This window comes from Pyxicephalus adspersus, chromosome 7, assembly GCF_032062135.1.
Source record: "Pyxicephalus adspersus chromosome 7, UCB_Pads_2.0, whole genome shotgun sequence".
Lineage (NCBI taxonomy): Eukaryota > Metazoa > Chordata > Amphibia > Anura > Pyxicephalidae > Pyxicephalus > Pyxicephalus adspersus.
This window is the reverse complement of record NC_092864.1, coordinates 27,198,140-27,220,701: the sequence shown is the minus strand read 5'-3', so window position 1 is coordinate 27,220,701 and position 22,562 is coordinate 27,198,140. Positions and strand designations below refer to the sequence as shown.

The 22,562-nt window shown below is 44.4% G+C and overlaps 1 protein-coding gene across 3 annotated transcripts in view; it reads left to right on the top strand.

Annotated features, from left to right (window-relative positions):
- The first annotated feature begins 293 nt into the window (after positions 1-293).
- PTPN4 (protein tyrosine phosphatase non-receptor type 4) overlaps positions 294-22,562 on the top strand; it is a 63,405-nt gene continuing 41,136 nt past the window's right edge. Inside the window, exons 1-6 of one of the 3 annotated variants that reach the window (XM_072417933.1) lie at positions 294-716; positions 13,954-14,108; positions 18,827-18,934; positions 19,798-19,840; positions 19,916-19,994; positions 22,085-22,129. In XM_072417933.1, coding sequence (XP_072274034.1) covers positions 13,971-14,108; positions 18,827-18,934; positions 19,798-19,840; positions 19,916-19,994; positions 22,085-22,129 — 413 coding nt within the window. In that variant the 5' untranslated portion in view covers positions 294-716; positions 13,954-13,970. Of the gene's footprint in view, positions 717-11,595; positions 11,780-13,953; positions 14,109-18,826; positions 18,935-19,797; positions 19,841-19,915; positions 19,995-22,084; positions 22,130-22,562 lie in introns of those variants that run through there. The other 2 variants (XM_072417934.1, XM_072417935.1) reach the window with 2 other exon arrangements.

The following is a 22,562-nucleotide window of genomic DNA, read 5'->3' as shown; positions in this document are numbered from 1 at the left end:
TATTGCTTTCTTGACCTCACCCCCCCCCCCCATCACCTATACATTCACCTTTGCATACCTGCCCATTGCCTCCAAGCACCTGGTCACCTTTACCGCCCCCTGCTGGAACCTCTCTCATTCACCTGTGTATTGTACCTATCAGCCCTGTACTTCATTGAGCTCTATAGATCGCCTGGAGCTGTCAGGTCCATCTGGATATAACAAACGCGTGTCTGCTGGGACGTAAAGATTCACCGTATGTGTAAAGATCTGACGAATCCATAGCATCACCTGTCATTCTCAGATATATAACCCCCCCCCCAAATCCTATCATCTCCTGTTCCTCTTTCACACCTGCGCCCCAAATATATAGATCCTGCCCTGCCCCCCCCCCCCGTACAAACATCTCACCTATTCTGCACATTCAACAGTTGCATAACATTCACCTTTCCTCCTGCAGCAAAGCTTCATTTACTTGTCAGACGCCCCGACTCCTAAAGGCCCCCTTTACACCCCAGCATTGTATATCTGCAGCCCTGTCCATCTCCCTTCCCTTTCCTTGATTACCTGTTCTGCCCTTTACCCCGGAGATCCCTGCCCTGGGCTGCAGCATGACGCTCCATCTCCTGGGAATGCCGCCTCCTCCGACTCCCCAGTGGAGCTGAGACCACCTGACGGGTGCAGCTGGAAGACCCACATTCCTCCCTGCGAACTGCAAGACCGGCTCTTATATGAAGGTAAACTTATGTGTGTCTTATTGTATCACCCCCATAATCCCCAACCCAGGGGGCGCATTTTATACACAGCAGCGATTGGGCTCGGGAACCCCCGGGGTTAAGATCTTGCATGTCGGCGTAGTGTGCCAGTGACCCTAATCTGCAATCACTGAGCCTCTACCCCTCCCCCAATCCATCTGCCAGCCAAGTGGCATATTACCCCTCCGCAACATCTGAGGGTTGCCCTTTGGGGGCAGATCTTTCATGTTGTTAAAGCATGTCAGTGATGCTAATTTTCAGTTCCTGAGCCCCACCCCCTGCCCAGTCCCTTTGCCAGCCAGGTGGCATATTATACCCCCAGTGACTGAAGATGGGTCACCCTCAGGGTGGTGTAGTATGCCAGGGACCCTAGTCCCAAATTCCTCAACGGTCGCCCCTGCTGGAGGGCACATCATACCCCCCACCCTTAGGGCAATGACTCGACCCCAGGGCACAGATCCAGCATGGTGAATACGTATACTCATGACCCCAACCCTGTGTTGCCCCCATGAACCCTAAGATTTGGGCACAAGCTCACTGCTGCAGATCTCTGGATCGCCCCAGGCGCTGTCATTCTGCTCTCCGGTTTGCATTGTTGAGCTGCACAGAGCCCTCCAGCTGGAGATCTGCAGATGAACAATTCATAAAAAGAAAAAGAAAGGCGCTTTATCGCCCTGCGGAATACCAGAACCTCCCGCCGATCTGCCCGCTGCCATCGCTGTATTTTATATTCTTGTAGAAAGATTTGTGCAGGGGTGATGTTTTTTTATAATATATATGAGCGCACAGATATAGATCCAGCATTACGTCACTTCTTCTGTGTTCATCCCCTGCAGCAGAAGCTGAGCTCTGGATCTGTGATGTGCAGCTTTCATGGTATGACAGCGCCTGAACCTCCCGCTGGGTGCATGCTGTGCAAAATGCAAGGCGGGGGCTGGCTTTAGGGTGTTTGCATCATCGCTGAAGTTTAATGCAGACCCCAACACTGGCTGTTGTGTTCCGTGTGCTTGCATTATTGCGAGGATGTGTTAAAGAAGAGCTCCACTGGTGATAACTGATACAGAGCAGAACTGTCTGGATCTGGTGTGCAGGGAGCTAATACAAAGCTCATTTTTTGAAACAGACCCCCTCCCTGCATTAAGATCAGTGGTAGCTCTGTATTCTCAACCCCTCCTTGCCATGGTAGAGATAGTGACTTCTAAGTTTTTGTGCACATTTTGCATTGGTCGGGGTGCCTCCAATAGTCAGCAGTACACATGGGTTTATATTTTTCAGGGCTGCAACATAACAGAGCGTTGCACAAAGTTTGTGTGTTGGACACCATTTTTATTTGTTGGGTCCTCTGCAAGCAAACCAAGTTGCTGTACGTGTGGATGCCTTCTGTGTGGGCTGCTATAGTGAAGTCAGATTGAAATGCCACCTGTCTAAGTCCCGCCCTTTATATATAAGCCCCACCCCTCATGGGGTCAGGTGAGGTATATGTACTATCCACCATCGAGTAAGCTTATTCACATACCCCCCCCAGCTCCTTCACATACAGATTTACGTTAACCTTCCAAACTGATCAGCCGCTGGGCTGCTATTGCTGCCTCGGAAACTCAGCATCAGGACCCGACTCACTCAGTTCCCCTTTAATAGAAACCTGGGCTTTTAGAAATATTACTGCCCCTTTGGGAAATTCTTGCATCTTGACTGCCTTGTACATCAACACTATGAGTGGCTGACGCATGGCAAGTATGCAGCAAGTAAAAACTGAACTTCTGCATTCTTATTCTGGATTACAGTGTCTGGGGCTGCATTCACACCATGAGAATTGAAGTTGGCATACCAGCCCCCTGCCACCATTGCAATCAAAAAAGGTGCAAAGCTGTGGTTGACATAACTGCTGCATCCTGGGAGCTCGAATTGTTGCGGGGAATGTCATGCTCAGGATGCAGCATTGTTGTCGCTCCACCCACCAGCAGGTAAGTTATTGTAACTCTATTCCTTTTGGAAATTTTTTTGAGTTGAAAGGGGAATGGGGTCAGCGGCAGGGAAGTAGACCTCCAATTTGTATTTAAGACCCCCATTTTTCAGGCGATGCTGTATAGAGCACCCGAACATGCAAACATGTAACACGCAGATCTGGTCCAGCAGAGTAGCACTGCAACTACCTGAGACATGATGCTGTGCATGTGGCAGTATGTCACCCAGATTGTGGTGGAAGTGCTGGAGCTGGGCATATTGCACCTTTTCTTTATTTCGGGTTCCTTGTAATGCAGTAGTTGTCTCCCAGCAGTGCTATGGATCGCAATGATTGCAACGAATGCCACTATGAGAATTAATGGTCATTGTCTCCTAAACGGCTCTAAATGCACTGTATTAATGTGACCCAGGACTGTCGGCAACCCGGCCCTCTCCAGCTGTTACACCGCCACACATCCAAGGTCTGTTCAGGGAATGCTGGGGTATGTAGTTCCACAACAGCTGGGCAGCCCTGTATCAGTGCAGCATAAAACCCAGCAGGCTGTGTGCGAAGCTCCCGATTAATCCACGAAATCCCACGTCAATCAAGTGACTCATCTGTGTGTTGACGGTTACATCATCTGTCGCTGGGGAATCCTCTTCTTTTAGAAAACGCAGACGGCATGCAGCTTTGCGAGGACAGAAATGAGTGCAGGGGTGGGGTCGCATGTTATCAGATAAAAGATGTCCTAATAAGTTTGGTGCAGGCTGATATGGGAAACATAAAGGAGGAATGACGGCAAAGGGTCTGTGCAACGTTTTTGGTTGTAAAGATCTTTGTTTGTCCCACTCATATCTGAAGTCGCTTCATGTTGATGGACTCCATTTGTCTGCTGCAAGTCTGTTCCACCCGTCAACTACTCCTTTGGAAAATATTTCTGTTTGTGGATAGGTTTGAGCTTTCCCCCTGCTAAAATGAGTCCCAGTGGTAATGTTCTCTCCTTGTGCCCTCCTGAACTTTATTCACACCCTCAAACCTTCTACAGATGCTCAATAATTGTCATTTATTGGTAATCATTTTGGGTGACGGCTTTAGGACCTGTCAATCGCCTGTTGTGTTCTATGGGGAGGAGGAAGGAAGAACAGGAGGCACCGTGCTCTAGGCTTGGGTAGTCCCCATTAGTGATGAACAAAGCTAACGGTGAGCCAATCCTTTATGCAAATAGGTATAGTGAATAGAATCCACTTCTCTGCCAGCCCCACATAACATTCAAGAAATAGACTGCAATCAGAAACCAACAGGAGGCGCTGCTGGAGGGGCTGCAGTAGTCCACGTCAGTGCTGGATGTAGCCAGCAGTGGGCTTCTATGTGACTGGAATTGGGCCTCCCTCTCAAACTGACTTGGGGCCCCTGTTGGCTGAGGAGAGCCAGAGGCCCTCGTGTAGTGGCACACTATGTACCTCTCTGTGTCTGCCCCTGGTCCCCGTTAGTCTTGAGCCGTTTAGTGATTTGGCACAACGGCATGGGACATCTGCACTGATGTTAGATCGTTTCCCATGACCATTAGCTGATTCTAGAAATCTTGCGTCTTTAGGGTCCTTTAAGGCTCATTCACACCACCACATATTGTGGCGCTGCTTTAGCCATTCCATTCACAATGAATAGTCTGCAATGCAACTAATGTAAGTTAAGCTATGCTGCCTTTTTTGGGGTGCCCTGGCATTGTGGTGTGCTTCGGTGCTTTGTGATGAACAATGTGTTACGGAGGTGCGTTGGGGGTCATACAACTCGGGCAATACACCAACATGTGTGTGATGGGTTACAGTATTGCGTCTGTGTTACTGCGACATGCTAGTGTATGGAATCCCTAATGTATTTAAAAACTTAAATTGCATCATATTTTCCTTTCTGCACTTTATGGGTTGCATGATTTTATCTGTTTTTTTTTTTTTTTGGGGGGGGGGGGTTGAAAGAAACAAACAACCCAGGAAGAATCACAGATCTTATCGGTGGTCTCTCTAATTTGCAGCTAGCTTTGCAGGATTTGCTTTGTGTGTCGTTGGGGGGATTCTTTGTTGCTATCGGACCTGCGGAATCTCCCCAGCTGTGTAACATGAGACTCTTTGTAGTACATGGAAATATGTTTGGTATGCATTAAGCAGTGAGACGTGACAATACCCTCCCAGTCCCTAATGGTTTGTTTCGGAAGTAGTTTGCGGCTGTGAGCTGCACCCTGCAGTAACCTTATTATCTCTCTAATCCCCTATTCACAAGTTAGTGATCCCCAGGCACTGCTGGAATGATGGCGGGCGGATGTGTTGGTGGTGAGACAGAGATTGGGAGTGCAGTGTCTGCTGGAGTCTATCCTGCGATATGTGGTCATATTAGCCCATTTTGTAGGACTTCACCCACAATACTTTGAGCAGGCTTTATTCTAATGCGACCCTACCCAGTGTTACTCTATATGAAGACATTCCTCCAAATAATGGCATTTGGTGTCTCCAATGACTGGCATAGTATGTAATGACATTTACACCAACCACACATCCGTGGAGCCTTGTGCCTCCTTTAGAGGCTGATAAAGGTTCCTTCAGCTGATTGACCCCTATGTGGTGGTGCCTGCATTGCTTGGAGGGCAGCACAAGCTGCAGTCAACCTGACAGTCTTGTTACCTCGCTATAAACAGGGTGGAAGGGGGGTATTTTTTCCCCACTTAGCACCAATTATTATTATTTTATTATTATTAATAAACAGTATTTATATAACACCAACATATTAGCTGTGCTGTACATTAAATAGGAGTTGCAAATGACAGACAGATATGATAGTGACACAGGAGGAGGAGAGGACCCTGCCCCGAAGAGCTTACAACTCAAGAGAAGGGGGAAGTAACACTCTAGGAAAGGGGGGCATGGACGGGTGGGTGAGTAGTGAGGGTTTAAGAGACAGAAAGATAGGTAGGTGAGGTTATTATATTAAAAGAGGTTGACAATTGTGCTCCTTGAGCCTTGTGGTCCCAGTTTAATGAAGACCCTTTTCTCTTCCACCATGACTGTGCCCTGGGGTACAAAGCCAGCCAACCATCCCTGACTTCCTATCTGCATTGACCTTAATCTCTGGACCCACAATGATTCTAATGTATAAGCCGGCACAGCACAATGTTTTCCAAACTAAGCAATATTTAAGGTCCATATAGGCTTCATAGCTGTGACTGACCAGCCTGAAACATGTAAGCCTGTATGGTCCTTTAATCAAAGCCCTTTTGTAGTAGATTGCAGACAGCCAGGTTTTACATTAAATCCATAATATGGCGTAACCAGTTTGGTGTGGAGGAACCTAAGTGTCCCTCACAGACCCCTGACCTCAAACCTACTGAACACCTTTTAGTTAATAGGACCACCCATGGTTTTGGAATGGGATGTTCAACAAGTTCATGTAGAAGTCAGATGGTCAGGTGCTTAAAAAATTCAGGCCTATAACCTAATCTAATGGGAAGAACTATGGGATACATATTGGCTGCTCTGGGTTGTTGTCAGCTACCCACATGAAGGGCAACATTTAGCCCGAGCGAGCAATCAGCCACTACCGCCATCATGTTTAAAGGTGTATTTTGCGAGTTGTTATTGGCATTCATTCATGAATTCTGCATACCAATGATGCACCCAGCATTTGGCTGCAGATTCTAATGCAGCTTTGAAACAGACTGTTTGTATGTGGGGATCCAATACCCTGGGACTAGTGCTGGGTGCACCATGGGTGAATCCATGGACTCTTATCCAGGAATAAACGGAGCTGAGAGCCATTTTTCTGCATTGGTGAGGCAATCGTCCTGCACCCGGTTGAGGCTAACGGGACACTCGCATGGCAGCTGTTCGCTCTGCGTAATTAATGTAAACTCTTTAAGTGACCACCCGTAACATGCAGCCTGCAGAATTCGCACAAAGGACGCCTTGATATGCCTTGCAGCGGGGGGGGGTGGAATCTTCTGCCAGGCCTGGAACTGTGACAAATGTCATCCTTCATTCACATGAATTTGCGTGCTCCATCTTTTCTCTTCTCATTGAGGATTTTCTGATTACCTATCAGCTGGGGGGAAACAGCCGCACTGGGGGTGTCGCTGCATTCCTGGAGGTGTAATTCCCAGAGCAGGTCTACCGATAAATGATGTGTAAAGAGCACCTGCCATTAGAATATTGCAGGAGACTCCGGTACGTCTGGGCATAGCTGTATCTTTAATCTGGATCTTAGGGTGCAGGCTCAGAACTCAGACCATGCACTGCACTTTATCGACCCACAGTGCAACGCAAACACTTGTTACCTGTCTGTCCTGTACAAATGTATACGTGACTGATATTCTGATTTCTACTTCTTCATTACAATTATGGCAGTGATCACCAGTGTCAAATGATATTCAGTCAGATATGGTGGTGATTTTTCTTGATTTTCATAAAATTTCACTCAATTGGTTGGCCTGAGCTCAATAAGGAAGATTTGCTATTTTATATTTTTATAGTGCCTGAGCTGTCGCCTTCCTGTTCTGTATCCTCATCTCTGCATTGTGAAATCTTCCACAGTACAGCTACCTGACTGCCAGAATCATCAGATTTGGACTAAGGTTTGATGTCCCTGCTGTGCTGCTCACTGTTCTCCTTGCTGGAGGGTTAGCTGTACCTGAGGACCTGCAATGCAAGGAGCTTTCTGCTTCAACCATTCTGTCGATCTGTATGTCCTCCGTCAAACCTCCCTATTCAGTATTCCCCTATCAGTCATTGAGGGGACAATTCAGAGATGAGGAAGCAAAGCCTTGTCTGTGCTAAGGTGGCCACCTCTACACACAGGGACAATGCAGAACAGGACATGGCAAATCAGTAATAGGGATAGGATGCAGGGTGACCACAGGCCAGACCTCTCTATTTTTGGGTACAGCTTTCACAGTACAGTGGCTCTTATGATAAAACAAAATACATGTGGCATTTTGTTTTCTGATCTTGTTGCATGAGCACTGCAAAAAAGGAATGCAAATGCCCATGTTATATTTACATTTTTTTTTTTTTTATTGAGGATGAACTTCTCCACAGTGTCTGCAGCTACAGAAGTCACCAAGGACTTGTTACGGTGGTGCAGGAGTGTTGAGGTGTTCACGGAATTCAGGCAATGAATGGCATTCTGAGGAAGAGTCGCAATAAAGCATCCGAATCATCCTTTCATTTTTTTTCCCCTCTGCAAGTCCTCCTCTGCCCCCTGCCGACTTCCGTCCTTCTGCAGACTGACGCTGCTCATGGCGCCTCTTCCCAATAACCAAACAAAGCTGTAATTCATTAACTCCACATAAGTCGAGCAATTAACCGCCTTAATGAATTTGTGAAATGAGACGCGCTCATTGAAGTGTAATTCTCTGTTCTGGGGCTACTGACGCCACAGACATTACGGGGGAGGGCAGAGATTTTAAAGTGAACCTGTAATAGGGGGAATAATACATTTCTGATCACATCCAGAACATGCCAGGTCATGCTGATGGTATTGTATACAATGCAGATCTGCAGCCCCTTTTGCACTCAGTCTGAATAACACATTTATAGTTGGAAATCATGTACGCAATATTCTTCCCTACTAATCTGATCGAGGTGGGGATGATGTGGACCACAGGGCTATGGGAGCTCCCTATTAGATTTGCTGCACACACTGCATCCCTTGTGGGATTTTGATATTTAGTTGATATTTGATCTACAGGAAGTTTGAACCTCAGTGGATTTCTGGCAGGATTAACAGTTTATCTGTAAAGACTTCTCCTGTGTTGACATTCAATTGCCCCCACACTGTTGCTGGGTGCTGCCATCTTGGATGTCGTGTCAGCGGACAGTGTTGTCATTTCATTGACTCTATTCCCCTCGCTCTACATAAAATGTTATGTAGGGAGAAGGAGCTGGGCCAACACAGATTGAAAGTAGACACTCTCAAAAGAGGTGAATGACCAGCAAGGAAAGATGGTGGCTGTCTACCGCTGACCTTTCTTGAGGTGACCAAAATGTAATCTGTGCAAAGCACCAATCTGCAGGGTGCTGCAATCTTCTCCTTGCTGCAGATGTTTTTTTGTACATCTTGATTGGCCGTGCCAAGATGACCATGACACAGGAGTTCCATTCATCCCAGCACATTCAAGGTAAGCCAGGATTGTGCTCATGCGGAGCTCAGCTTTATGGCTAGAAACTCGGAGTGATCAGACACATTATTGCAGAAAGGACATCGCTGTTCCATTTCTGCAATGATGATCGACCTGATCATGCAAACTGATAAAAGTGAAGTGAAAGATGCATTGCAAGTAAATTAAAAAAAAATCTCTAGGTAAAGTAAATTTCCTGCAAACATTTGATTTCTGTGTTGTTTTAGGTTGGTGGCAGGGCCTCTTGAATGAAGCCAGACTTGCAGCTCTGGAGTAATGAAGTTTGTCTATGACTTTGCTCCCATTATTTGGATAGAGGTGTTGGGTTATGATCAGGGCCCCATATCTGTGCAGTAATTGAATGGTGGCAGATGTGTGAATTCCTTGATGTTTTATCACTGCCGCCTCTGTCAGTTCTGGTTATCTCTGCTAATAAAAATCAGGGTTGATGAGCTGCTCCTACACCTGCCAGCTGGCTGATAAAAGCCATGGATTTAGCCATATTATTGAGCCAACATGGGGTCCAATTACAGAAGAGCAAAGCCCATATTAAAAAAATATTGGTACTGAAACCTGGACAGGCAAGGATTTCACCTGTCGTCCTGCAATAGGAATCCTGCATGCTCATCATTTTAGTATGCAGAATATAGTTCCTCTTTAAAGGCTGAGGATCCGAACACCAACCGTGCATTCTGTATATTAAAGATCCTGGTCAGCAATGGCCGTTTACATATCCCTCAGTGACCGGTCCTCTTTAGGTCAGTGGTATATCTGCTTTCCTGAACCTTTAGAGGGAAACAGGAATTTGAACGAGATGGAAATGATATGCGCTGGTCTCGTCAGCGCAAACACCAATGCCTTCATTCTGCATATTGTCCCTGCAGGCAGCGTCTTCTTATATTGAGAGGAGAGAGAAGAGGCGGCTTTAAAGCGTTTTCTGGTGTCTTGTCACATCGGTGATCGCGGGTTTATGAAGACGAGCTGCTTACGCCACAATCTTCTCTCATTCCTTTCTCGTTTATTGAAATCAGGAGTGACGGGGAGGAAGAGCGAGATGTTGGAAATGGAGATGCAATAGTCTATAGTGCAGGTTTAGTATTGTACTTTGTATTTGTTCATCTACTCGCCGTCCTTGTACTGATAGGAATATGGAGGAGGGTCGTTCACAAAACTTCTTTAGTGTAGATAGTGAATCTGAACCTAATCATTTACAGGAACAGTTTAACAATGAATCTAGGGCAGTGTTCTCCCCGGAACCTTTTAGCTGGGCGCACCACCCGGCACCTTTTCGTAACCACCCAGCAGTTTTTGGGTGGTCACTATACAGGGGCTGCCACCCCTGAATAAATAGGAAAAAAATTCACTTATGTTGACGATACACATAACTTCCTGTAAAACATTGCAATAGCCCTCAGTCCTAATACAAACATTGAGTGGTCTCCTAGGAGGAGATATGCCAATAAAAAACTGCCTTGATGGGTGGACATCGGGACAATTCTAGACCAGTTGTGTGTCCTCAGGTGATGTTGAGTCTCCATAATTAAAAGGAGTGAGATCCAATAAATGAAAGGGGCAGAGCCAGACACAATCAAAGTGTGGAGGGAGGGGCTAGACGTGCCCCCCACACACACACCTGTAAAAGAAGCTTGCTGCAGCTTCTAACGTGAGTAGCTTTCAATATGCAGTAAATTCAGAGCAACTTCAGTCCAGGAGAGGAAGTGGTGCAATTGTGCAAGGCTGAATGGCTAATAGGATAAGATGCAACATTTGCATTTAAAATTCCGCACAAGCCGGTAAGTTTGTTTTATTGCAGAAGGGACATCACTTGTCCACTTCACAATAAACACCCTGCCTGCGTACAGTTTTATCAAAGATAGCTCCGGTGTCCGTGTGTCTTCATGAAGTCTGGAGATGATTGTCGCGCCATGGTATTGCACCTCAGCCTTGTAATCGCATCAGCACTCTCATCCAGCCTCAGCGAATTGCCATTCTGCCTGATCCAGGGGAACTGTGTCAACCCCAAGGCTCGTTAATGTTTTATTAAACCACCCACAGTTTTTATTTGCAGCCTACGCCAGCCTCGGCCTGTGTGAAGCTGAATGTTCACGCTGTTTGCATACAGACAAATCTGTTTCACTGCAAAATCTTCAGTTGCTGAGCTGGAAGCTCCGTATGATCGTGCCGTCATCGTACATACGCTGCCTTTTCTTTCTTAGGTATGCACAGACACCAATGTGTGCATTGGGTGCCACTTTCGTACCAACCCTGTTGGGTATTGCCCCACACCCCAGAATGAGGGCATTTATTCTGGGGGCCGCCAATAATGGTAAACATTAAACTGATGAGTTATAAGGACTTACAATTTAGGACTAATTTTTAGCTATGGCCATTTTTCGCTGTCATAGTTATTTACTCATTTTACCTGCTGACAAATTTGCTGACCTGACACAACCTCCTATATTTTATATTTTCAATCCCCTTCAATGTTCCTTTATTGTCGCATAAAAAAGTGGGGAATATCAATCTTGCATTTGCTCCAATAAGTTAAATATTTACATTTTTGCAGAAATTTAATTGTAGCTCCAGCTGAAAGAGAACCTGTCTGGAAATGTCACCGGAATACCTAACCAGCAGGTGTTGAGTTTGCAGGGTCCCCCGACCCTACAGGCTCCGCATTCACATTTTGCCCTTTGAAGTGTTGCAGGAAGTTGGACCTTGTTGACATTAGTGCTGATAAGACGGCTGCACCCAGGCCCCTCCTTGAAGGAAACATCCTATCACCCTTTTCACTAAGGAAGTACTTCAACTTCACTTCTTATCCTTAAAAAAACCACAGAGGAAATGATCCGATAGTGGTGGGAGGTTGGGGAGCGCACAATGGAGTGGTGTTCTATCTAAGACTGACATCTCTTGCAGATAATGCATGCTCCGGACTCTGATGTAAGTGCGCACTCTTGTTAAATAATGCTGCTGTGAACACGTTTTGCTTTTGCTCCTTTTAGGTTCTCTGTAGTCACTTTCCTTTCAAGGTTTAGTATTGGCAGTGGAATTTTTGTGCAACTGAATCCAACTTTATTGGTAAAAATTTAGAAGTTAGAACCTCAGCCAGGTTTTTATTGCTGTCTGTGAGATTCACCCTCTCTATACTGATGACCATGGATGGCTTAGCTGAATTTGATGGGATGAGCTCGGCTTTTACAGGTGTCACCAGAACAGGAATAGGGAAAGTAAAATAGCAAATTCTAATAAAAATAAAATCATCAGCCTCTTAACAGTCTCCAGCAACACAGCAGCAGTTTATACCCATTGTCTGCAACATGTAACAGTAGTCTCTAGAAGTCTGCTGTGACTAACAGTCTTGTGTAGCGTAATGTGCAGTCTCCAGTAATCTGATAGCAGTCACCTACACATTGACTACAATCTCCAGTAGTCTGTAGCAACTATGCACCAGATTCTTGTAGTTTAAAGTGGAACATAAAAAAGTAAAACTTTGGGAGCAGGCAGGTTCTTTGTTGCAGAAGGAATAGGCGTTGTCTCTTCTGTAATCAAGTTCCTTCGCTGGCCTTGAAATCTTCCCCCAGTCCTTTCCGTGTTGGGATCTTCACCCAGGCCAGAATGATTTGCTCATGCTTTGGAAGTTCAGTTATTCCCAGTAACCGGGTATGGGGTTATTTTGACTGTAGTATCTGGAAGTTTCTTCTAATATGACAGCAGTCTCACAATTTGATAGCAGTCTAAAGTCTAAATGAAGGCAATCTCCTTAAACCCAGCAACAGTCTCAGCTGCCTTCAGTAACATAATAGAGGTCTGTCTTATCATGGCAGTAATGTTTACAATGTCTTGAGAACGCTCTGTAACGTGACAGCTTATGATCATGTATCTGTCTCTGTAACGTCTGGTAATGTGGATTTGCTGCCTATTACATGGCCATCAGAAAGGTTTTGGGGTTTGGTTTCTGGCTGTCCGTCTCCAGCTCCAAATAAGTCTCTGTGTCATGTGCATGCAATAGAATTCTGTCTTCTATCTGCTCCTGGCTGGCTGAGTGTTTACTATGTAAGCTGCAGCCAGTGAGGAAATGTGGGAATGGCCCATTGCCAACCCCTGCCGCTTGTGTTATGTGCTCAGCACTTCATCTGTGTGTTAGCTTTGTTTGCTATAATATATTCTATGTGTAAAATTCTACAAGGCTTGCAGATCCCTGTGGTTTACAAATAGAATTGACACCAATCAGCCAAAACATCAAATCCCGGGACAATTGAAGATTAACAGATGAACATTAAAGATGAACATTGAGTATTTGGTTACAATGGCTGCTTCCAAGGGGTAAGCAAAATTCTGAGAGCATCTCCAAAGTGCCCTGTATGCGGAGCCCTGGTTCGGTTCCACAGAAGGGGGCACATGCAAACCTAATGCACATCCATTGGGCATCACAGCTTGCTGCATATGGGGCTTCATAGCAGCTAACCAGTCAGAATGCCCATGCTGATCCCTGTCCACCACCTGACGCACCTACAGCGTGCAAACAAGTGTCAGATCTACCCCATGGAGCAATGAAAAGGTGGTAAAAGGCTAATGTGGGGCATTTACCTAGGAAACCATGGCAGCAGCATGCACTATGGGAAAAAGTCAAGTCGGTTAAATTATAGGATTTGCTGCTAACATCTTGGCGCCAGACACCACAAGACCCATTCCCAGATCTTACAGAGTCCACCTGTCCTAATAATAAGGAAAAGTGTGCAGAAATTGTTAACGCTGTGTTACTTGCATCCATTTTCCCCCCCTCCAGATAGTGAAGTTTAGTTCAATTATTTAGACAGGCCTCACCTTCTGTTAATGTGGAATTTTGACCAGTGAAAATCGTTTGGAAACCTATAGGGCCAAGTAAAGACTTTTCTGCCATCCATCCATAGAAAATGGCAGCCATGGAAGTGAAGTTCGCATTCATGCATGTCAAGCTAACTTCTTATCGGGCATCTGCCCGGCCCCAGCCTTACAGAGAACTAAAATTAGAAATCTTTTGTACATTATAAAAAACAGTTTACTATTTATAAAGCAGAATAATGTTATATTATTCCATCCTAATCCTATTTCTCTCTCTCTGTCGTATCTTCCAGACTTTGCGCAGACAGTAATGAGCGCACGTTTCCGATTGCCTGCTGGCAAAACCTACAATGTACGTGCGTCGGAGCAGGCCCGAGACAGGCAGAGCACAGAGGTTGTGTGTAATATCCTTCTGCTGGATAACACTGTGCAAGCTTTCCGTGTCAGTGTAAGTAATTGTGTGTCCAATGTCTGTGGCAGAATTGTGTGTGCGATGTGATCAATCTGCTCCCTGATTGTCCGTAGCTTTCACCGGAATTAGATCCACAAAAAGCTGGTCAGGGCAGAATCCACACCATCATATTACCAAAAGTATGTGGTCACCTCCCAAACAACTGAATTATGGTGCCTCCAGTAAAGGATAATGCCGCAGTGTACAAAGACATTGCAGACAATTGTGCTCTTCCAACCTTGTGGTCACATTTTGGGAGAGACCCTTTTCTGTTTCCCTATGACTGTGCCCTGGGCTACAAAGCCATGGTTTGATCAAGATTTATGTGAAGAACTTTATATGTCCTTCACAGAGCCCTCACCTCAAGTTTAGGATGATTGAGATGCCGATTGGGAATAGGTTTTTCTCATGCAGTATCAGCAGTGGTCTCCCGCAGCCCCTTTTAGCACTACCCAGCTTTTTTCAGCAACCACCCAGCTTTTTTTTTTTTTTTTTTACTGAAAAGCTTGGTCAAGACCCCGAACAATTGGGGCAGCATGGTGGCTCAGTGGTTAGTGGCTCTGGCCTTTGCGGCGCTAGGTCCCAGGTTTTAATCCCGGCCAGGACACTATCAGCATGGAGTTTGCAGGTTCTCTCCATGTTTGTGTGGGTTTCCTCCGGCCACTCCCTTTTTCCTCCCACATTCCAAAAACATGTTATGCAGTTAGGTTAATTGGCTTACCCTAAACTGACCTTAGACTGTGCTAATGACATATGACTATAGTAGGGACATTAGATTGTGAGCCCCTTTGAGGGACAGCTAGTGACATGACTATAGACTTTGCACAGCGCTGTATGTTGGCGCTATATAAATACTGGATGATAATACAAAGACAATGAAGAAATGCGATGTACTATGGGGCAGGGAAAATCGGAACAAAATACGGTGGGGAGGCTGTAGAAAGCTGACAAAATTCGCCCACAGCTTCTTCCTGCCCAGCTTAAAACAAATTTGGGTAGAACACTGATCAGTATCTGACGTCACAAATTCTGACATAGACTCCAAAATCTTGCAGTGGAGGCTGTTGGTAAGCAAAGGGGAGAGGAGACCAGATTTATTAATCATGGTTCTAGAATGTGATGTCCAACAAGATCATTTGTGATGGTAACAACCCAAAAACAGCTGGATAGTTGCTGAAAAGTGCAGGGTGCACCACCCTGCTAAAAGGGTCTGGGGAGGACATTGAGTAAGTAAAGTTTGGTCAGATTTGTATAACTGTTTGCACCTAGGACCTATGCTGTTGGGTTTCGGGCATCTGTCAATGACATCAGTTTAGGTAGATCATGTAGAACTTTAAAATAAAATAATGGGTGCCTTTGACCTCTTTCTGACTTGTTTAGGGCAGGTTTTTCATTTGCATGCACATGCATGGGAATGCAAAACCTATGTGCAGCAAACTAAATCCCATAGATACTGGCCTGAAACGTGGCTTATAAACGCTCCTGGAAGCCGACTCTGCACAGCTAGGATTCCAGGATCGTTTTCCGGCAAAAAAACCCAAAAAACTTGTGTTTGCAAAAGCCTGTACAGGTTTGCAATTCTATAGAGACATTTTGACCAAACCACCCTGAAAGCTGCATGAAGCCTCTGAACAAAAAGCCTTAAAGCCTGCACAAAAAACAGACCTATTCATTTTCATGATTAGTTTAAATTATTTTTACAAGGCTTTTTTTTTTTACAAGCAATTGCAGGCTTTAAAAATGCTTACAAAAGCCTGAGGACTGAACCATGGCCCTTACTGTCCCAATGACTCTCATTCTTCTCATTTACAGGAAAGCTGTCATTGAATCGCAGAGTAAGAGATAATCTCCAAAATGGAGTTACTCCCGTCACCCGCGGCCCCCAACCCACCAGCCACAGACCAGCACCGGTCCGCGGACCAGCACTGCTCTATTGCATTTAAAATGATGTAAAGATTTTGGCTGGCGTTTGGCTTTAAGAACAGTGTTTGTGGGGTCTGCAATTGGTGCAATACAAATCTCTACAAATGCATACCGGGAGTATTTTCCAGTCACCGGATTTTTCCCATATTCGCTTTAAAAATTTTCTGTCTGTTAACCCTCACTGGTGTATTTTTTAACTCTTCCTCAAAGCCTTTCTTGTAATAGCTTCACCGATTTGATAAATCTTGTGTATGGACGTCTGCACTGCGCTCCTTGCATGGTAAGCTATTGGAAGGTTCGAGGAAGCCTGAACTTTGGATAAGACGTCGAGTAAAACAGGCACGCCAAGCCTTCACGGCAGCTTAGGAGAAGATCACACATTTCCAAGTCTGTGCACATCTGTTATTTAAAGGCCAGGCAGCGTTCTCTGGAGAGCCAGGCCGCGTACTTGGCTGTTACAACACCCCCCCCCCGTGTGCTTTCTCTGCCTTTCCTACCAGTAACCTGTCGTGCGAGAACAGCGATAGCAGAGAAAGTTTCAATACCTCGCACACAGTGAAGCATCGCTCTCATTAAGATGTCAGTTCGGAGTATCAGCATGGAGCTGTCTCTGAAAATGTGACCGCAGACTAAAACAGTCAGTGACCTTCTGCTGATCTCCTAAAATATGTATCTCCAGGGACCATGTAACTGATACTTCTTGGGCTGTCTGTACACGTCTCAGGGGGATTCTGCAACTCCAGAGAAAGTCCAGGAGAGGTGATATAAAGAACAAAAACTGCAGTGACCCTGTGGTCAGTAACCCCCTTCCTAGAAATCCCAATTTAACTTTGCTGTTGGATTGTTTCTGCTGCATTTTCTTAAACCTGTAGGTGATGTTTGCAGATATTCCCTATTTATTGTACAGCACTGTGTAATATGTTGGCTCTATATAAATACTGTTATTATTATTATTATTAATAAATACTGTTTATTAATAATAATTCCAACTTCAAAAATCCTCTGTTGCCTAGTGCAGCTCATGTGCCCACATCAGGTTGTTTCATGTGGAGTCAAACTATTAGTATTATTAACATTTAACTATATTAATAAAGCTCCAACATATTCTGCAGTGGTTGCAAATGACAGACAGATACAAACAATGATACAGGAAGAGAAGAGGACCCTGGCAAAAGAGCTTACAATCTAAGAGGTGGTGGAATCAATAGTTGTAGATGATCCCTGTTGTTGGTTTGGGCAGAAATGAGTATAAAATAATGTCCCCAACTTTACAACCCCCCCCCCTCTTATGGCAACTGTAAAATCTGCGTATGTGAAATTCTTCCTCAGCTCTCTCCACACCTACTTTTATGCTTTTTTGATAGAAAAATACTCCCCTAGCTCCTCTCTTCACTCCTCCATTGACTAATAATGACTTCCTCACTCACAACCTCATCACACACATGGCTACAAAACTTTTCTAGAGATCCCCTAAAACCCATCTTTTCAACCTCGCCTACCCGTCTTCTCACTCACCAATCAATATTCCCCCACCTATTGTGTGCTACTTCCCCCACCTCCTAGATTGAAAGCTGTTCTAGGCAGGGTCCATCCCTCGGCCTGTGTCATTCTCTGTATCTGTATCTGTCTGTCATTTGCTACACCAATTTAATTTACAGTGCTGCGTAATATGTTGGCACTATATAAATACTACTTGTTAATAATAATAATAATAATAATAATAATACTGTGAAAATGTACAAATTGTAAAGCTGAATTGCAGGCAGATATGAATACATAGAATATAAAATGACAAATTGACCATTAAATCATTACCAATTTTTTGTTAGTGCCTACATTTTTAGCAACCCTTTTGCAGTTCCTGTACAGCAAAGCTCAGATTGGAGGAGGAAAAAGCAATACAAGGTGCTGTAGTGCAAGATGTATGCCGATGAAAGGAGAGAGCAGAGTGACAAATAAAGGCTTGTGATCTGGTCTTCTTTTCTGTCCAGCCCCAGAGTTTCCTTGGACAGGGGAGCTATAGGTGGAAGGTTAACGACAGCAGAGAAAGATCAGTTCCTCTTCCTGGGTAGACAAGGGGCCTGATCTGTGCAGCAGGGCTGTGTATATCTGAGAACTGAATGGACAGAAATTGTGTTAAATAGCATCAATATGTATTTCATATGTGTATTAGGCTGTTTGCTTGGAGCTAAGCTTTGAGGAGGAGTTTTCTTTTATTTGGTGGATGTTGGGTTGAGTGTTCTCCCCGGCCAATTTTTGCTGACTGCACCACCCAGCACTTTTCAGTACCCACTTGGCTGTTTTTGGGTGTTGGCTTTAAAGTTGGGTCACAATACAGGGGCAGCCACCCGCCTACAGCTTCTTTCCACCCAGCTTAAAAAAATTCTGGGTAGAACTCTGGGTTGCGTACATCGCTGTGCTTCTTGAGAAAAGCAGATGTTGTGTTTGTCATCTCCAGTCCGGTCACAGCTGCCAGGAACCAGCAGATCTCCGGTCCGTTGTCTCGTCTTTCCCTTTTAAGCGCTGTTGTGGTTTGGGTTTTTCTGCAGCGTGTTTTCATAGCATTTAGAAGGGAGTGTGTCATACTTTGCTCTATTTTATATGACTCTGCCTAGTCACTTGCTGCCAGGAAGAACACTGGATCTCAAGTCTTCCAGGAGAGCTTGGCTTCAAGCACCCAGCACACACATATGTCCAGGGACTGAACAGTACTACAAATACAGCCAACCTGTACTAAACCCTAGAAATTCATTCGACTTGTACTAACCCCAGCAATGTTTTGTGTCTTCCAGAAATATGAGCACGGCCAAGCTCTGCTAGATTTAGTCTTCAAGTTTCTTGATCTCACCGAGAGGGACTATTTTGGATTGCAGTTGGCTGATGATTCTTCAGAGAACCCTGTGAGTCCCCGTTCCCTCTGATAATGTGAATTTAAAATGTTGCTAAAGAGAACTTACCTTCATGTTCTAAGAACTTAATGTAGCTCTTCTATAAAATGCTCATACATAAAAGTAAAAAAAAAAGACTTTAACATCACTTAGGTAAAAATTTTAGGTCCACTTACCTTGCAGCCCTCCAAATAAAATCTCACTGTGATCGTATTACAAGCATAAAACATGCTCACCTTACTTATAGGCAAGGTCATTGCACGTTGTCATAGAATTTTCAGAAAGGTAAGGACCCCAAACCCATAATCCCAAAGTTTCAGAGGTCCTCTTCTTCCTAAAAATATTCAGGCTTCTTTAAGTCTTTAGAAAGATGTGGGATGCTCACCTTTAATTTTCTTTAATTTTCTAAACGTTGCAAGCAACGTTATAGATCAGGCTCATAAACGTGCCTCAAGAAAACATCCTGGTGTAGATTAGTCAATTGGAATGCATGGAAATTTCAAACATTTAAAACATCTTTTGAAACCTCAGGTTAAACTCTGGGGAAAACGTCCGTGTAGACTAAACCTAACTGAACTCTGGACATATAATAAATTATGCAAAGGATTTTTTTTTTTATTTATTCCTTAGAAGATATTGGTATAAATGCCTTTGCAAACATTGGTATTACTGTGTAAAGATGGGAGGGAGCTTACCATTATTCGGCACATAGCTTGGGCAGAGAGCCCATTAGGTCCTCCCACTACAGACTGACCAGACACCTTCAGCAAAATAACTGACGATTATCCCTTACCAATAAGTATTTTAGAATTTTTTTTTATTTGTACAAATTCATTCTCGCTAATATTTTTTTATTCTTTTTTTTTTAAATCCAGAGGTGGTTGGACCCAAACAAGCCAATCAGAAAGCAGCTGAAAAGTGAGTACTACGTCATGTGATCTCTTTGGCTTAACCGACATCTTGCTCATAATTACCAGGCTTTGTCTCTTCTAGGGGGGTCTCCGCACAGTCTGAATCTCAGGGTGAAGTTCTTTGTCTCTGATTCCAGCAAACTGCAGGAGGAATACACCAGGTAGGGGCACATGCTGCGTTCTACTGTATTAAAAAATGAGATATGTGCATTGACATGTTGGAACCTTGCAGGTATTGTCTGGTTTTGTGCTCCTTTTATTTTTGTTTTTGACATGGTTACTAAATCCTTGCCAAGCTAAATTGTTTTTTTTTTTTGATTTTTTTAATTTATTCTTATATTGTGCTTTCTTTGCTAATTCTTCAGCAACATTCTGATGACGTTTTAAATAAATCCTTTCCATTTTCATTACATATCGCATTTTAGTCCCAACAATCAATTGTTCTTTGTGCTTCTCATGCAATGCAGGCAGATCATAACTGGTAGGAGGTGCTAGCGGTAAGTGGTACATGGCTTCCTGAAAACATGACAGCACCTATAGGAGCACTCGGCCCTCACTACAAGAGCCCTATTACAGGCAGTGGCCTGGCTTTTCGAATAGGTCATGCAAATATGAAAACTGCTTAAAGGGTGGATGCAGGCAGAAGCAGTATTTGGATACAGACCATCCTGCTGCCATGATTAAAAGATCTAAAATCATATGAATTAAATGGACAAGTCAGGCATATTCAGTACACATAATGCACTAGTTGCTTTTTCAAGCAGGTGTACCTAATAAAGTGGCCATTGGGCTTTTTTAAAAAAGTGAAAGTTTTTACTGCAGCAATCCATGGTAGCAGCAGAATCCTGAGGTCCTTTTGTGTGCATTCCGGACATTGCAAAGACCCCAGGCTTAAGGATTTCGGTCCGTCCGCTTGAGGGCTAGTACTCTCTTCTGGGTGGCTAGGGGAGGATAAAGGACTGCGGCACTCCCCCACGCTTGGGGTCTGGTACTTTTTCCCCCCAGGCGGCTGAGGAGGATGAACGGCTAGGGTTCCCCAGGCGTAAGGGTTGCGTCTCCCCCCAAAAAATGGCTGCTTGTTAGTTTATAGCAGAATTAAATCCTATATTACTTAACCTGTCCCTATTCCCCTGCAGGGCTTAAGATCTTTGGCTATCTTGATTGGCCCGGCTGGGATGAATTAACTCCTGCACAGAGGAACCAGCTATGCTGGGTATACTGGCAACCAAAGCTCATGTTGTGCATGTGCAGCTCTGCTTTGTCACCAGAAACCCATAGCCATCAGGCAGGTAGAAGAGAGTTTTGCTTAAGGGACACCACCTGTCCCTTTATGCAATAATGATTGGGCCGGGATTCTTAAAAAGGGAACGTTAATTTTGCTTTTTTCTGCAGGAGCAAAGTCCTGAAGCTGTACTTGCTGGCTTGCAAAAAAAGCAGCTACTAAAGCCTTTCTTTTAAATTTAAATTTTACATCAGAAAAACAAGTCCCCCCCCCCAGCTTCATTTACCTTTGTCCCCCTTTACTAGCGATAGATCCAATCAATGCAATGGATTGCAATATGGATAATAACACAGCCGTCGGCTTTGTTTGCTGTTCTGGGCTGACACCGGTTTCCTGGTTACAGAATGAATGTGCATTGCTTTCCCCAAGGTCTTGTGCTGAGTGATAGAGCTCTCCGCTGCAGTGTCTCATAGGAGAATTGTCATTGGCGCTTTATTTGTCACACCGCTGGAGCCTCTTGCTTGTGCCTGGCGTATTGCAGATTTCATTGGCCCTGTGGGAGGTCTCAGTGTAGCTGTATTGCCTCTCGCCACAGCTGGGGACAGATAAGGATACAAAGGTCTTCTGTTTTTTGTGAGATTAGAAAAAGGACAAATTTTAACATCAAAATCCTGACTCAGTCATGCTACCATCATGTTATCTTAGGAATTTACACACTGTAAATACAGTAACTACATTTCCTGTGGAAATGACTTCACATGTTTAAAGCTAAGGGTTGTATTTTCTTAGTATCTGCTCCATTCCCCAGCTCTTTCTTTCCCCTCTATCAACATGTTAGCTACATTATTAAATAAAATCTCACCGGGCCTCTGTGGTTTTCAGTGTCAGACCACAGCTGGTGAGAGGGGTCTCTGCTGTACAAAGCTTTCTCATCACAACCCTCTGCACCGGTGCTCTTCTCAATAACCCTCAGCCCTGATGCGAGCAGATCTGTTACTTTGTCGTCACTATGCCTCTGTTTTCTTTCAGGTACCTGTATTTTCTGCAGATTAAACAGGACGTTCTCACTGGGAGGTAATTAAAATTGCATATATTATACATTTTTTGTTATTAATAGATTGCTCCAGCCTCACCTTGTGAGGGAGTCATTAAATCTTCCGAATGTACTATGGTAAAAAATGTTATGGGCACATGAAGTGTTTTATGTGGAAATCATGAAGTGGATTCATATGAATTCCCTTGTGCCAGAGCTAAACAAATTAAATCTAAAAGGGCCAAATCTGAAAATATAGCACACCCTAAAATCCCACCCTCCTACCAGTGCACATTGGGGTACTCTGAAATAAGGATATTGTAAATATTAAAGCGAACTAAACTAAAAATAAAAAAAAAATCACACTTTTAATACCACAGATCTATTGATCCATCAGGGGTTTCTTCAATCTGATCCTGCGTCATTCTGGTATCCTCCTTCATCCCGGCACAGATGAAGCACCGGGCGTTGCCA